The 15,481-nt window shown below is 37.0% G+C and overlaps 1 protein-coding gene across 2 annotated transcripts; it reads right to left on the reverse strand.

The window, feature by feature from the left end:
• Window positions 1–226: 226 nt before the first annotated feature.
• Window positions 227–15,461, reverse strand: LOC123554973 (uncharacterized). 2 transcript variants are annotated; one of them, XM_045345436.2, is made up of 8 exons: window positions 15,159–15,461; window positions 13,325–13,392; window positions 10,566–10,729; window positions 8,332–8,435; window positions 6,398–6,562; window positions 3,454–3,656; window positions 2,904–3,012; window positions 2,186–2,351 (listed from the first exon to the last, which is right to left on the reverse strand). In XM_045345436.2, exons 1-7 carry the CDS (start codon window positions 15,234–15,236, stop codon window positions 2,940–2,942), a joined length of 855 nt encoding a protein of 284 aa, XP_045201371.2. In that variant the 5' UTR covers window positions 15,237–15,461; the 3' UTR covers window positions 2,186–2,351; window positions 2,904–2,939. The 2 variants fall into 2 exon arrangements, with proteins under 2 accessions (XP_045201370.2, XP_045201371.2); XM_045345435.2 differs by lacking the exon at window positions 2,904–3,012 and having other exon boundaries at window positions 227–2,351; window positions 15,159–15,452.
• Window positions 15,462–15,481: the final 20 nt, after the last annotated feature.

Raw genomic sequence — 15,481 nt, forward strand, 5'->3', positions numbered from 1 at the left:
GACGCAGGATGATGGATGCCAGATCATCCACCTTTACTAACAGCTCACTCTGAACAAAGGTCAGGTGATGGATGCCAGACCATCCACCTTTACTAATAGCTCACTCTGAACAAAGTTCAGGTGAGCTAAGAATATAAAATATTGTGATCTCAATTAATTTTGTGGATTTGGAATTTCGTTGTTTTTGCTAAAATAACCTTTCACTGGGGACTCAGATACAACAAAATAATAAATCTGCTTGCATTTCTTTTTTGGCAATTATTACATACACAGGCAGATAAAATTGTTTAAAAATAAATTTTATTAAGAACCTACACTTTTATATAACTCCTGTAGCTCCTAAAAATCAAGCAAATTTTAACTCTGTAACCGCCTAAACTTAATAACATAACTCATTAAGCCCTTAAAATCAACCACATTCAACCCCTTAAGCCCCTTAAATCAATCACATTCAACTCATTAAGCCCCTTAAATCAATCACATTCAACTCATTAAACCTGGAACAACTGATACGGGGACTTGAAACCGGCATTTATCTTATCTTATGCTGTCGTCCAGTCGAAGCGTATGCCGTAGGTTATTCTGCTATTACTCAAACACTTACGCCTTACAGTTTAACTCGTCCTTTCAGTGAAAATCTGGGAAAGCATTTGTTGAATTTTTTGTTGAAAACAAAAGTTCTGCCATGAAATTATTGCCTGCATCTATTTTTAAATGGAAAATATCTACATTAATGTTACTTTTCGCCCTGTGAAAATGGCTAAATCTAGACTTGTCTTACCCAGAGAGAAAGATGTCGTTTTTTACATGATAATTGCCTTGTTGATTCAGAGTATTTAGAACAAAAAAAATAGGTCATATTTTAATGAAAATAGCAAGTCAAAACTGTAAACTGTTGCCTGAAATTATTTGTTTATGATATTGCTCTGTTCTTCACCATTTAAATGCCTGTTAAACCTAGATGAATTTCTGCAGTTTTATCTAAAAGTTCGGAATACTAAATGTAACTTCGTTGTCGGCCTTTTTTAAAAAAAATATTGTTATTTTAATTTAAATACATTGTATTTTTTCACACATCAGTTTTAAGATTAAATTTATTAAACTAATTTTTGGAGTTTAAACAACAATTTCGTTTGAAACATTCCCTACGTTCAAGAAGAATGTTTGTTTCTGTATGTAGAAATCTGACATTATAAACAATAATTATAATTATGGCTCTACAAGATTAAGAAAAGTGTCAGCTTTCTGTTATTTTCCTTTTTTTTATTCAAATCCAACAAAAATCGGCCCTTTGCTTAAGGTTTGAAGTTACGTGGTAAAATATTTCTTCAGGGAAGTGAGCTCGAGTTAATTCATAATAATTAAGCATATCACCACATGCAGTCGCATGCTGTTTTTGCTTCAGAATCCCTTTAGATCAATCTCTGATCATCTAATTATCGCCACTTAACATGTGACTGGTAAACCCTTTGAACAATAAGTGTTATAGCTCCATGATTAACATGAGGTAATATGCTAATTACACGCTAATCGATAGTGGCGAAAACAAAATATCGATCGCTAACGACTGGTCGATATTTACAGGTATGGACGACAGCATAATACAGATAAATGTATTGATTTATACGGAGTTTCTACTCCCCGTATTAGACCTTCCTGATTAAACCCATAAAATCTATCACATTCAACTCATTAAGCCCCTTAAATCAATCACATTCAACTCATTAAGCCCCTTAAATCAATCACATTCAACTCATTAAACCCATAAAATCAATCACATTAATCTCATTAAGCCCTAAGGCTTAAAAGAAATCACATTTAACTACTTAAGCTCCTAAAATCAATCACATTTTAACCCTTTATACCCCTAAAATAAATCAATTTTAACAAATAAAGTACCAAGATAAAACCTTAAAACAACTGTATTCAATGTGCAATGCATTACAGAACACAGAATAATATGTGTCTTTGAAAAGTAATAACATGATTACAATTACATTGCATGTTGTACATGACAAAATGTAATTGATTTGATTACTATTACTGATTACAATTACATCATGTCTGGTTAACTTATGAAAGTGTTACTACCTGTGATTCAGTCAGTTATGAAGAAAAATCCACAACCATGTCAATTTAATATTATTTTCCCTCAAGTATAAAGTTGAATGGCAAACACATAGAATGCACTGTTTCTTTATTTATGTTTTTGTAAATCATAAATTTTGTTTTTCATTTTTTCAATGTCTGCTGGATAAATACGACAACAGCCACCAATCCATGTTGCTCCAAGTTCAGTCCATTCTTGCACTTTCTCTGACAGATCTGGACAGGTCTCTTTATCATACCATCTGTGATGAAAAATAGACACAGTATTTATTTATCTAGTGATACAGGATGACAGAGAAGTTAAACACATGTCAAGCATAAATTTTATTCATACATGTATATGTTCTGTATCTTTGTATCTCCAACTATTTTTCCATGCTATTCATTTTGTACATTCAAGCAATTTGCTATGCACTGAATATATATAATTTTATCCTTACTACCTTACTATACCTGGTATTTGGGAACCTAATTCTATTCATTCCGAAAAGTTGGGATCTGGGAACGATCTGGGAGATCATCAACAAAAGAATGTTCCCACAAACCAGGTCGTAGTAGATATATATTAAATTATCTACGAATTACAGGTCTGGAACAAGGGCCAGGCCCGGGGGGTGGGGGGTGGGGCAAGTGACCACCGCACCCAATCAGCTGAGAAGTGACCTATACTCGTCAAAGTTGCACAAAAATGCACCTGGTCCAGAAGCTACCGTTTCATACCTATATCTAAAAAATTTCCTAGGGGAAACACTCCTTACCCCACTAATAGGAGGGGGATACCCTCCTGTACCTACCTTCACTTGGCACTATGAGCCTTTCCGATGACACCTTCATTCTAAGCTGGTCCCCCCACCACCACCCCACCAAATATTTCTATAGCCACACACGTATTTTAATGAAGAGCTGGAAATGTACATGTACCTCCGTAAACAGAATGACATAATGATGTTTGAGTTTAGTTTTATTACTGTATCGTAACATTATTTCAGTCTCATGTTATAGCTTTTTTGAATCAAGAACTTTACTATATGAGGAACAAAGTGTAACAGTCAAGGTATTAGATTTGTATCCTGTTTTACACAAAAAGTAACCATTAATATACAAATTCACATCATAAATGTAGTTGATTACAGTATAATTTACAGCACATATTAAGTCATCTTACACCAAATGGATGCGGATTTTTCCAACACTACTGGTGAAAACACTGGAAACTCCGGTCCGGTATGCAAGGAAAACCCGCTGTCTACATAGATATGGCCGGGCTAAAACTTACAGTAAAATTCTGTAAGAAAAATAAAGTTGAATGGAAGCTGATAAAAAATTCTTATGATAAGTACTTGCCCTTTGCCGGAATTCCACATTTCTCCACTATTTGGTTTCACTAGTATAGGTTTTTGAATGTTCAGCCCTTGAATACTCTTCAAGAGGGAGGTAATATATTGAGGACCAGTACAGTTGACGCCAACAGCAATAACATTTTCAGAAGAACACACACTCTTGATTGCATCACAGAATTTTTCACCACGGCATGTTTCCTCGCCATTCTGAAAAAAAAAAATGAGATACCTTTTTAGCTTTTGTGATCGCCCTTTGTCCATCAGTCCGTCCACAATTTCTTGTGAACATGATAGAGACCACATTTTGCAAGCAATTTTAATAAAACTTGCAAACAACTTGTATTGGCATATCTCAGTTCCTTTCCAAAACTGGCCAGATCCCATCATGGGTTCCAGAGTTATGGCTCCTTAAAGGGCCAAAATTTGCTATTTTTGGCTTGTAAACATGATAGAGACCACATTTTGCAATCAACTTTAACCAAACTTGCATACAACTTGTGTTGGCATAATATCTCGGTTCCTTTGGAAAACTGGCCACATCCCATCACTGGTTCCAGAGTTATGGCCCCTTTAAGGGCCAAAATTTGTCATTTTTGGTTTGTGAACACAATAGACACCACATTTTGCAATCAACTTTTATCAAACTTGCGCACAACTTGTATTGGCATAATATCTCAGTTCCTTTTGAAAACAGACCAGATCTTATTATGGGGTCCAGGGTTATGGCCCCTAAAAGGGCTAAAATTTGCTACTTTTGGCTTGAACATGATAGAGACCACATTTTGCAATCAACTTCAATCAAACTAGCATACAACTTATATTGACATAATATCTTACTTCCTTTCAAAAACTGGCCAGATCCCATCATGGGTTCTAGAGTTATGGCCCCTTAAAGGGCCAAAATTTGCTATTTTTGGCTTGTGAACACAACTATAGAGACAACATTTTGCAGTCAGCTTTAATCAAACTTGCACACAACTTGTATTGGCATAATATCTCGGTTCCTTTTGAAAACTGGCCAGATCCCATCATGGATTCCAGAGTTATGGCCCCTTAAAGGGCCAAATTTTGCTATTTAGGCTTTTGCAGCCATATAGAGACTTCATTTATAGTTTGATTTTATACAAACTTGCAAAATATCTTCAACAACAATAAATCTTTGATTCCATGATGAATCTGTCAGATCCAATCATGCATGGCCGATTTTTAAACTGACTTTCAGTGACCATCAATTGGCCCTTTCAGTTGGTTTAATCAAACTTGCACACAACTTTTATTGGCATAATATCTTGGTTCCTTTTCAAAACTGACCAGATCCCATCATGGGTTCAAGAGTTATTGCCCCTTAAAGGGCCAAAATTTGCTATTCTTGCTTTTGATGCCATACAGAGACTTTTTTTATGGTTTGATTTGAAACAAACTTGCAAAATATCTTTAACAACAATAGATCTTGGATTCCATGATGAATCTGGCAGATCCAAATATAGGTTTCAGAGAGACGGCCCATGATAGAGCCAAAATCTGTTAATTTTACCTTGTGAACACAATAGAAGTGACATTTTACATTTGAGTTTAACCATACTTACACACAACTTAAGTCACAATAATATTTCGGTTCCTTTCAAAAACTGGCTCAGTCCCTGTACATACTTTGTTCGTATTCTGGACAATGTTTATGTGAACTTACAGTAAGGTATAAGCAACAGTAACATAGATATGACAGAAAAACAAAGGTTGCTGAAAAACTAAAACCTTAAAAATAACCTAAGTATAACACCTTGGTGACCTTGACCATGGGTATAATGGGCCCAGCCCCTGCACATACTTTGTTGTATGCTGACAATGACAATGTTTATGTTAGGTTACAGTATTACTAAGATATAAGCAATAGTAACAAAGATATGACAGAAAAACAAAGGTTGCCGAAAAACATAAACCAAGAAAGGGCAAGCAGACGCCGGGGCGAGTAGAATAGCACCATTATTCTCCAATAGTGTTATTAAAAAGGATATAATTAAGTGACCAAAGCAATTATCCAAGGAAGCAGAACCATTCTACACCTTATTACCTGGCGCATTGTCACTGTGATCTTGACCTTTGACCTACTGACCCGCAAAACAATAGGGGTCACCTACTGATCAAAGGCAATCATCTTATGAAGTTTGACCTCTTTAGTCCTAATAAAGTATATGTTCTCCAATTATAGATAAAAAACCACTTTCTGTCTCAAGGTCACTGTGTCCTTGACCTCTGACCTACTGACCCCCGAAGCTAACCTGTCATTTACTAACCACAGGTGATCTTCCAATGAAGTTTGAAAACTATAGGTCAAAGTGTTCTCTAGTTACTGATCTGAAACCGAATTGTGTACAGATAGACGGGCCAAACGATGGACCAACAGACAGATAGACAGACAGTCTGACAGACTGAAATGAGCAAAACGATATACCACCAAAGAGTGACAAAAACATATCTGGTAATTTCACAGCAAAAAATATCAAATATAATATTATTTTGCAACTGTCTATAAGGGCAAAATTTGATTAAAACCAGATGAAAGAAATTAAATAAAGAGACAATTTGTTTATTTTGCATGTAAGATCAATTTATCTTTTGCATGTGAATACCAGATCTTACATCTTCACTTCTAGTCAAGCTGCTTGCAATAATATTTCATCTGATGTTCATCTGGTACAAAAGATATTCTGATCTTGTGCAGAAACACACAAATATCTTTGATATATTTACCATTTTAACCTTTAGCTTGCTAAATTAAAAAAAAAAATTCAATTTGGGCAACACCATTTATTATTCAAAGGGGTGTTGACTGAAAATTTACTGACTGAAAAGCATACAGTGCAGACCATGATCAGCCTGCACATCAAAAGCAGAATCACCTGCCACCAGCAGGCTAAATCTATAAAGTTTAAACAATCTCAAAAGTTTACCCGACATGAAAATGTGACATAAGCTTTCATCCCTGGAAATTCTTTTTCAATAAGGCTGACAACAGCCTCCGCCTCTAGCTGAGCTGGTATTGTTTCTATGGCAACCATATCTACTCCCGCCTCTGAGAGGGCAGTCAGCCTTGGTCTATGCCAAGTCTGTAATTCCTGTGGAAAAGAATTTAGCACAGTTTCTTCATAGAAAGTTAGATATAGCTCCCTGGCAAACTGGACAGGAAATGGGCCACATAATGTAATACATGTCCAACTATGAGTAAAACTTTGCTGCCACTCCTATTTTTACCATCATTTGTTACCCAAGCATTCACCAGTAATTTGCATATTTTCTTCACCTTTTATGCTAAACACGATAAATGCAAAAAAATGCTTTAAAAAATAAACAACATATACAATGGTGGATAGTGTGAAAGGCATTTTCAGAAAGAACGTCTGTCAATTTTGGCCTCATATTGGCAGTTGTTGGTCGCACTAGACAGTCAGGTCACTAGAAATAAATGAAGTATCACAAAAAGACTCTTGACAGGAGTTAGAAATGGTCCTTCAGGTAAAAAGTCACTTAATACATATAGTCAAATGTACAAAAGAGACTATAAACAAGAAATGCGGCATTGCTATGAAAGTTTCCAACAACTTACCTTTAAACTAGTGGCCTAAAATACAATCCAAAGCTAGGTCTTCATAAAAGCTGGCTATCAAGTAAGTGTGCTCGGAAACCGTCATTCCAAATTGAAGTTTCTGGCCAAAAACTGTTTTTCTATCTTTAACATCTTTGATATTGACCTTATCTCCAACATCCCCAAATGCAATCCAAACCTTTATCTCCTTTAAACTACCTACATACCAAGTATCATCACAATTTCTCATAGTTAACATTACTAAATATTTAAGTAACAGCTATGCCACATTCAGTGAAAATATGTCAGTTAAAACTACAGTTATTGGCTAGAAAGCACCTGTTTGATGATCCAAACTTATTCAAGTTATTGAGCAAAAATTGCTTGTTCTATTTAAGTAAATGTGACCTTCACCTTGACCCAATTGACATGTAAATTGCTAAATAATAGTCCTGACAGTGATTTGAACAACTACCCTTAAAAATTCCAACATTCAAAAATTTACTACAGACCAGCACCTTAGACCACACAGCCATTGTGGATTTTTGATACAGATGAGAAAGTATACTGAAAAATTTAGTAAGAGTTACCTTGACCTTGACCTTTTGGGCCGCTTATGCAATCCAAGCATTGGGTTCTCTTTAAGCTACCTTTAGACAAAGTTACATTACGATACATTCTAAACTGAATTTACTGAGAAGAAACATTTTTAATATTTTTAAGTACAGCGACACTGACCTTGATTCCACCAGACCAAAATAAATCTCCATAATAAGCTTGCCATATACCAAGTTTGGTGACAAGATGTCAATCTGATCTAAAGTTATTGAGCAGAAACCCCATCTAATGCCGCCTACCTATCAGCCAACAAGACCAAATGCCATACCCAATCTACTGTGAAATCATTAATATTCGTGGGAGACTAATTTTCGTGGATTTCGTGGTTGAGTTAATCCACGAAATTTAATCTCAACGAATAAGTAAAATTCCCATTCATTTTATGTTCAAAAGTTGAAATCCACGAATTCATATCCCCACGAAATTGTAGTTTTGACTAAAACCACGAAATTTCATGCCCACGAAATTAAATGATTTTACAGTAATAAGAAACCTTACATAGAAATAACGACCATCTACATTTTCTTAGCGTTTTTTTTTTTGTTTTTGTTTTTATTTGCCTATCATACATCATAACAGAAGCCTATTTGTCAGGTTAAAGAATAGTACCATTGTGTGTGGTGAGAGACTGTATATAAAACTGATTTTTATGTGGATTTTTATTTATAATGATGTGCATTGTACCTCTGTTGAAACACTGTCCATATATTTGCCTGTATATTCTGAACCATCGTGTAAGCAAGCACCATAAGGACCAACAGAACCTGCAACTTTACTCTCTTCTCTACCTGAAATAAATCAACAAAGCAGATCTGTCAGACAATAGACAATAGTTTTGTTTAATAATGCTCTCTTAGTATGGGATTACAGAAATCTTGGGCTGAAAAGAGAAGCCGTTATTCTCAAATTCATTCTTACTATAAACTTTAATAACTGCTAAAAAAAGGCCCAGAATTCAAAAACATACTGTTATTACTGGTGAAGTACTGACATATATTCTTTATGTGGTGTGTTGGTCATAACAGTAAAACTGCTTAAAGCATCACTACCGGTATATTTAAGCTTTCATCATATACACTTTTGCACATAAATGATAATTGAGCCGCGCCATTAGAAAACTAACATAGTGGCTTTGCGACCAGCATCGATCCAGACCAGCCTGCGCATCTGGCAGTCTGGTCAGGATCCATGCTGTTCGCTAACGGTTTCTCTACTTGCAAAAGGCTTTGAAAGGGAACAGCATGGATCCTGTCTGGATCCATGCTGGTCGCAAAGCCACGTGTTGGTTTGCTCATGGCACGGCTCATATAAGAATAAATTACTGCCAAATCATTAATATGCATGATAGACTTACCGTTTTTGATTTCCTGGTTGTGCCAATGAAATTTAATCAAAACAAACACACAAAATACCTAATAACTTTTGTACTTTTCAAATCTGAAATCCATAAATTATTTCCAGGGAAGGCAACTATTTCGTTGAAACCACAAAATTAAACAACTTCACAGAACTCATAGTAATTTTACCAAGAGCTGTCTGTAAGACATCCAATGCTAAACTATTCAAATTATTGTCCCGAAGGAGAAGGAAGGAAAATGTTACCCTAAATGTTTAAATATCTATAGAGTTTAAATCCAGTATCTGCATTAGTTTTGGAGACAGTAACTTGCATGCAAAACTTTAACCAGAAGTTTTATATTCAAATGGGGACATAATTTGGCCAAAATGCATGTCAGAGTTATGAGACTTGATACAATCAACTAGTTTTATAACCCCAAAGGCACATGTGAAGTTTCAATTTAATATCTGCATTAAATGTTCTGCAGATAGTAACTTGCACGCAAAACTTTAACCAGAATTTTCTAAGTCTAAAAGGGGGCATAGTAACTGTTGCCCAAAATACATGTCAGAGTTATGGGACTTGACCCAGTAAGGCTGGTAATCTAGAAAAAGAAAAAATAAATTTCAAATATATATGCATTTAAGTAATAGCTGTATGTAATTGCAAGCAAAACTTTATCCAGGATTTTCTAAGTCCAAAAGGGGGCATAATTTGGCCAAAATGCAGGTCTGAATTATGGGACTTGATGCTATCAGCTAGTTTTATAACCCCGAAGACACATGTGAAGTTTCAATTCAATATCTGCATTAGTTTTGGAGATGGTAACTTGCATGTAAAACTTTAACCAGGATTTTCTAAGTCCAAAAGGGGGCATAATTTGCTCAAAATACATGTCAGAGCTATGGAACTTGACCCAGTGAGGTTGGTAATTGACCTAGAAAAAGAAAAAATAAGTTTCAAATCTACATGCCTTTAAGTAAAAGCTGTATGTACTTGCACATAAATTTTAACCAGAATTTTCTAAGTCCAAAATGGAGCAAAATTTGGCCAAAATGCAGGTCTGAGTTATGGGACTTGATGCAATCAACTAGTTTTATAACCCTGAAGACACACGTGAAGTTTCAATTCAATATCTGCATTAGTTTTGGAGATGGTAACTAATGCATGTAAAACTTTAACCACGATTTTTTAAGTCCAAAAGGGGGCATAATTTGCTCAAAATACATGTCAGAGTTATGGAACTTGACCAAGTGAGGTTGGTAATTGACCTAGAAAAAGAAAAAAATAAGTTTCAAAGCTATATGCCTTTAAATGATACCTGTATGTACTGTTTTGCAAAACTTTAACCAAGGTGTGACGCTTAGTCTCAAGACGCCGACGCCAGGGTGAGTAGAATAACAAGACTACTTTTCAAATAGTCGAGCTAAAAATACATATATTCATGAATATTTCTTATATAGCAAGAGCAGAACAATAAGCACTCCATACTTGACTCTGTATTCTGTCAACAGTTAAATTTCATTAAAAACTTGATAAATATTTTCATTGCCAGTGGAACAATGTAACTTTTCTCCACCTGTTTCTTGTGCCACCTCCTTACAGGCTTGTCTTGCTATATACACGCTCTTCTTGATAAGCCCACAGGCTTCTTCTTCAGTAATATTGAGATGCTTCATAAATCCCTCAATAGATGCCTGGTAACTTACTGTCAAAATGATTTCAGCTCCAGCTCTCAGAAAACTGCAATGGACGGAGTTGTATGATTATTTTCAAGTGAACAGATCCCAAGGTTACACATTATTTCAACAGTCATGAACTGACTGTTCAATTAGTTTCAACTCCTGTTCTCAGAAAACTGCAAAGGACAGTTATATAAAGAATATTTTCAACTGAGTAGATACACAGTATCTAATTAACACACTTAACTAAACCGAGTCTTAACTAACTGTTTAAAAGTAACATTCTCTGCTTCCAAAGTATCTTCCTTCATGTACCATTATATTTCCTAATTAATGTCTTCCTCCAAATAGATGACCTCACCCCATTTTTCAAGATTTTTTTTCAATTTAATTTCGGTCATAAGTAAATACCACCACTATGGTAGTGCTATAATTGTTCAAATTTTTACATTATATATTCTACCAGGTATTTATAGTTAAATAGACTGTACTAAAAAGAAAAAAGTAAAGTAAAGTAAAGTAAAGTAAGGGGTAGGGGTAGAGGAAGAGTAGTAGAGGCAGAGGTAGAGTAGAGTAGAGCAGAGAGCAGAGAGCAGAGCAGAGCAGAGCAGAGAGCAGAGAGCAGAGAGCAGAGAGCAGAGAGCAGAGAGCAGAGCAGAGCAGAGAGCAGAGCAGAGAGAGAGAGAGCAGAGAGCAGAGAGCAGACCAGAGCAGACCAGACAGCAGAGCAGACCAGAGCAGACAGCAGAGAGCAGAGCAGACAGCAGAGTAGACAACAGAGCAGAGCAGACAGCAGAGAGCAGAGCAGAGCAGAGCAGACAGCAGAGTAGAGCAGAGCAGAGCAGACAGCAGAGAGCAGAGTAGACAGAAGAGAGCAGAGTAGAGCAGAGCAGACAGCAGAGAGCAGAGCAGAGCAGAGCAGAGCAGACAGCAGAGCAGAGCAGAGCAGACAGCAGAGCAGAGCAGAGCAGACAGCAGAGAGCAGAGAAGAGCAGACAGCAGAGCAGAGCAGAGCAGACAGCAGAGAGCAGAGTAGACATCAGACAGCAGAGTACAGCAGACAGCAGAGAGCAGAGCAGACAGCAGACAGCAGAGAGCAGACAGCAGAGATCAGAGTAGACAGCAGAGAGCAGAGCAGAGCAGACAGCAGAGAGCAGAGGCAGAGCAGACAGCAGAGAGCAGAGTAGACAGCAGAGAGCAGAGTAGAGCAGACAGCAGAGAGCAGAGCAGAGCAGAGCAGACAGCAGAGTAGAGCAGACAGCAGAGCAGAGCAGACAGCAGAGAGCAGAGTAGACAGCAGAGAGCAGAGTAGAGCAGACAGCAGAGAGCAGAGCAGAGCAGACAGCAGTGTAGACAGCAGAGAGCAGAGCAGAGCAGCAGAGAGCAGAGCAGAGCAGAGTAGAGCAGAGCAGAGCAGAGTAGACAGCAGAGAGCAGAGCAGAGCAGAGAGCAGAGCAGACAGCAGAGCAGAGCAGACAGCAGACAGCAGAGAGCAGAGTAGACAGCAGAGCAGAGCAGACAGCAGAGAGCAGAGTAGAGCAGAGTTGACAGCAGAGAGCAGAGCAGAGCAGACAGCAGAGAGCAGAGTAGAGCAGAGCAGAGCAGAGTAGACAGCAGAGAGCAGAGCAGAGCAGAGTAGACAGCAGAGAGCAGACAGCAGAGAGCAGAGCAGAGTAGACAGCAGAGCAGAGTAGACAGCAGAGAGCAGAGCAGAGCAGTGCAAGAGCAAGAGCAAGAGCAAGAGTAGAGCAAGAGCAAGAGCAAGAGCAAGAGCAAGAGCAAGAGCAAGAGTGGAGTGGAGTGGAGTGGAGTAAATTTTATTATATAGTGACATTGTGTATATAATATATGTACAAAGTACAAAATCAATAAAAACATTTTACAACACCCGGCCACGTTGGATCTAAAAGTCACTCTAAAGATACAACTTTTTATACAGTTGATCTTGCAATATTCATATAAAATAAAAACAGAGCACATTATAAGGGAATATACCATAAAATTTATTTTACTTCCAATCTATACATGCATTCTACTTAATACTTATAACAATGCTTAATTATATTGACCAATAGCAAACTGTTCTATGAACATAATTATGAACGCAGTTTCATAGCCTTGGTGCTTTTAGAAATCACTATAATAGAAAAAGTGTATATATCTTTGAAGACTGATAACATTATGTAATTTTTTGGGGGGGTTTAACGTCGCACCGACACAATTATAGGTAATATGGTGTCTTTCCAGCTTTGATGGTGGAGGAAGACCCCAGCTGCCCCTCCGTGCATTACCGGTATTTCATCATGAGCAGGTACCTGGGTAGTCGTTAAGCCAGCTGGATGGCTTCCTCATATGAAGAATTCAATGCCCTGTGCGAGGCTCAAAAAAATATGTTGTTTCTGATATATAAAACAAATCTAAAATGAGCCGTGCCATGAGAAAATCAACATAGTGCATTTGCAACCAGCACGGATCCAGACCAGCCTGCGCTTTAGCGCACTCTGGTCAGAATCCATGCTGTTCGCTTTCAAAGCCTATTGCAATGTTGGTTTTCTCATGGCGCTGCTCAAATTCTTCTTGGACCCCCAATCTCCTACACTCAAAACAGATGCTCTACCACTAGGCTACTGAGGCAAAAAAATGTGAAAAGACTCACCTTTTATGAAGTGTTAAAATGGCATCAGGATCTGTGTGAAGTAGACCTGCAGTCCATAGTGGATCTTTCTGAAATAATAATTTTATAAAGTTAAATAACATAATTATTTAACCCTTTCCCTGCTAAATTTCTATAATGAACTTGTAATAATAATGTAAGTGCTAACTAAAGGAATTATATCATTAATCTGTATCTGAGCATTTACGTCAGACTTGAACAAATTATGAATATTGCACATTAATTATGAAAAAGGAAGAATGAGGGTAATTAATATCTTCTGTTAATTCACATGAAAGGGTTTTCAATGATTATTATCTTGATTATAATTCATACGATTCAGAAAGCAACAATAAATTTGTAAATGAGCCATGCCATGAGATACCCAACATAGTGCGTCTGCGACCAGCATGGATCCACACAAGCTTGCACATCTGCGCAGTCTGGTTAGGATCCATGCTGTTTGCTTTCAAAGCTTATTGCAATTATAATAGAGAAACTGTTAGTGAACATGCATGGATCCTGACCAGACTGCACGGATGTGCAGGCTGGTCTGTATCCATGCTGGTCGCAAACGCACTTGGTTCTCTCATGCATAGGGGTTCCGCTCATGCCTAGGTCCAGGCCCTACCCTATAAGAAAAACACTTATAGGATAGGGCCTGGACCTAGGCATGAGCCGAACCCCTGTGTTCTCATGGTGCAGCTCAAACCATAAAATGATAAAGCATAAGTCCAAAATTAAATACAATTTAAACCAAAAAATAAAAACAAAATTTCATTCTAGTTTTTGAAAGAGACTGGGGATAATATTGATAAACTCATATTAATTTACTAATAGGTTATATCTCAAAATAAATGATGAAAATCATAGGTAAAAGGTAGACAAAAGCAATATTTTTCTTAAACATATCCAAATTATATCACTAATTTAAATATCTGCTGCATTTTATTAAAATTTATTTCAATACCATCCAAGATTTAATATGATATATTTGATCTGGTTGCTATCCCAATCGTAGATTATCTTACCCCAACGACCCGATGTGTCCGCTATGGCCATTCCCTTAGTTACAGGTTAATTACTGCAACCACTGACTATTACAAGTTCTCTTATTTTCCGAGAACTGTGTACCATTGGAACCAACTTCCCCCCCCAGTGTCGCCCACCTCCCTACCCTAGAGCAGTTCAGTGCCGCAGTTTGCAGCCTTGAACATGTCTCGCCCCAGTTATCCTGCTAACTCAAGTTTTAAGCTTTTTTATTTCACCAAAATTATTTTTAGTTTCTTCCACTCTAAATTTTTATCACTATATTCTTTCTCTTTATGATTTTGACGCGCAAAACGTCTACATCCCCGCAAGGGGTTCGATGGTTACGGAAGATAGATAGATAGAAAGTATGAATGGAACATATCGTATAAGACTGCGTTTTTGAGTATTCTTTTATGGTTTCTTTGTTTTTAATTTATTTTGAAAAAATTAAAAGCGCAGCTTGGTGCTCTGGTGACAGCCAGTATTACCAAACTGGGAAGGGGGCGAGGACGTCTTGGGCTGTTACTCAGCCTGTTAGGGAGGATGGTCTTAACTGATTTAAGTTCAATTAATGGTCCATCCGCCCTTTCATACACAATGAAGCATATAAATGCAACTTAGAGTATAGACCGCGAACATGCCCCTTATCATGTTCTTAAAGTGTGTTTTGGTTCTAATGTAGGGGTACTGATTACCTCTCTGCAATTCCCAGAGAGTTCCGTCCAAAGAAGGGGGATGGTCCGGACGGCAAAGTAAAGTTATTACAAGTCCGTGCTATGAATATTATATCTTGATCAATATTTACATAAATTAAAAATTCTGTTTTGCCAAGTCTGATAAGCTCTTCAGCAGCACCACCATCCAAAATTTTTATGTTGTCCATTTCGCCAAAGAGCTATAAAAATGTATTTTATACTTCTTTGATTTCGCCAACATCATATGAAAGTGAAAGTAGACGACGTGTTTATTTTACGGTAGGGAGCATCTATTATCTTTAGCATAACAAAATTTCATTTATTGTCATTGATAATTTTTAGTTTGAATCAGTTAACAAAATCCATTTTTTTAACATGCTGCAAACTTGTCTATAATAAAAACCAAGATAGAAATATTTGGTACTGTGTACGA

Source organism: Mercenaria mercenaria, chromosome 7 (assembly GCF_021730395.1).
Source record: "Mercenaria mercenaria strain notata chromosome 7, MADL_Memer_1, whole genome shotgun sequence".
NCBI lineage: Eukaryota > Metazoa > Mollusca > Bivalvia > Venerida > Veneridae > Mercenaria > Mercenaria mercenaria.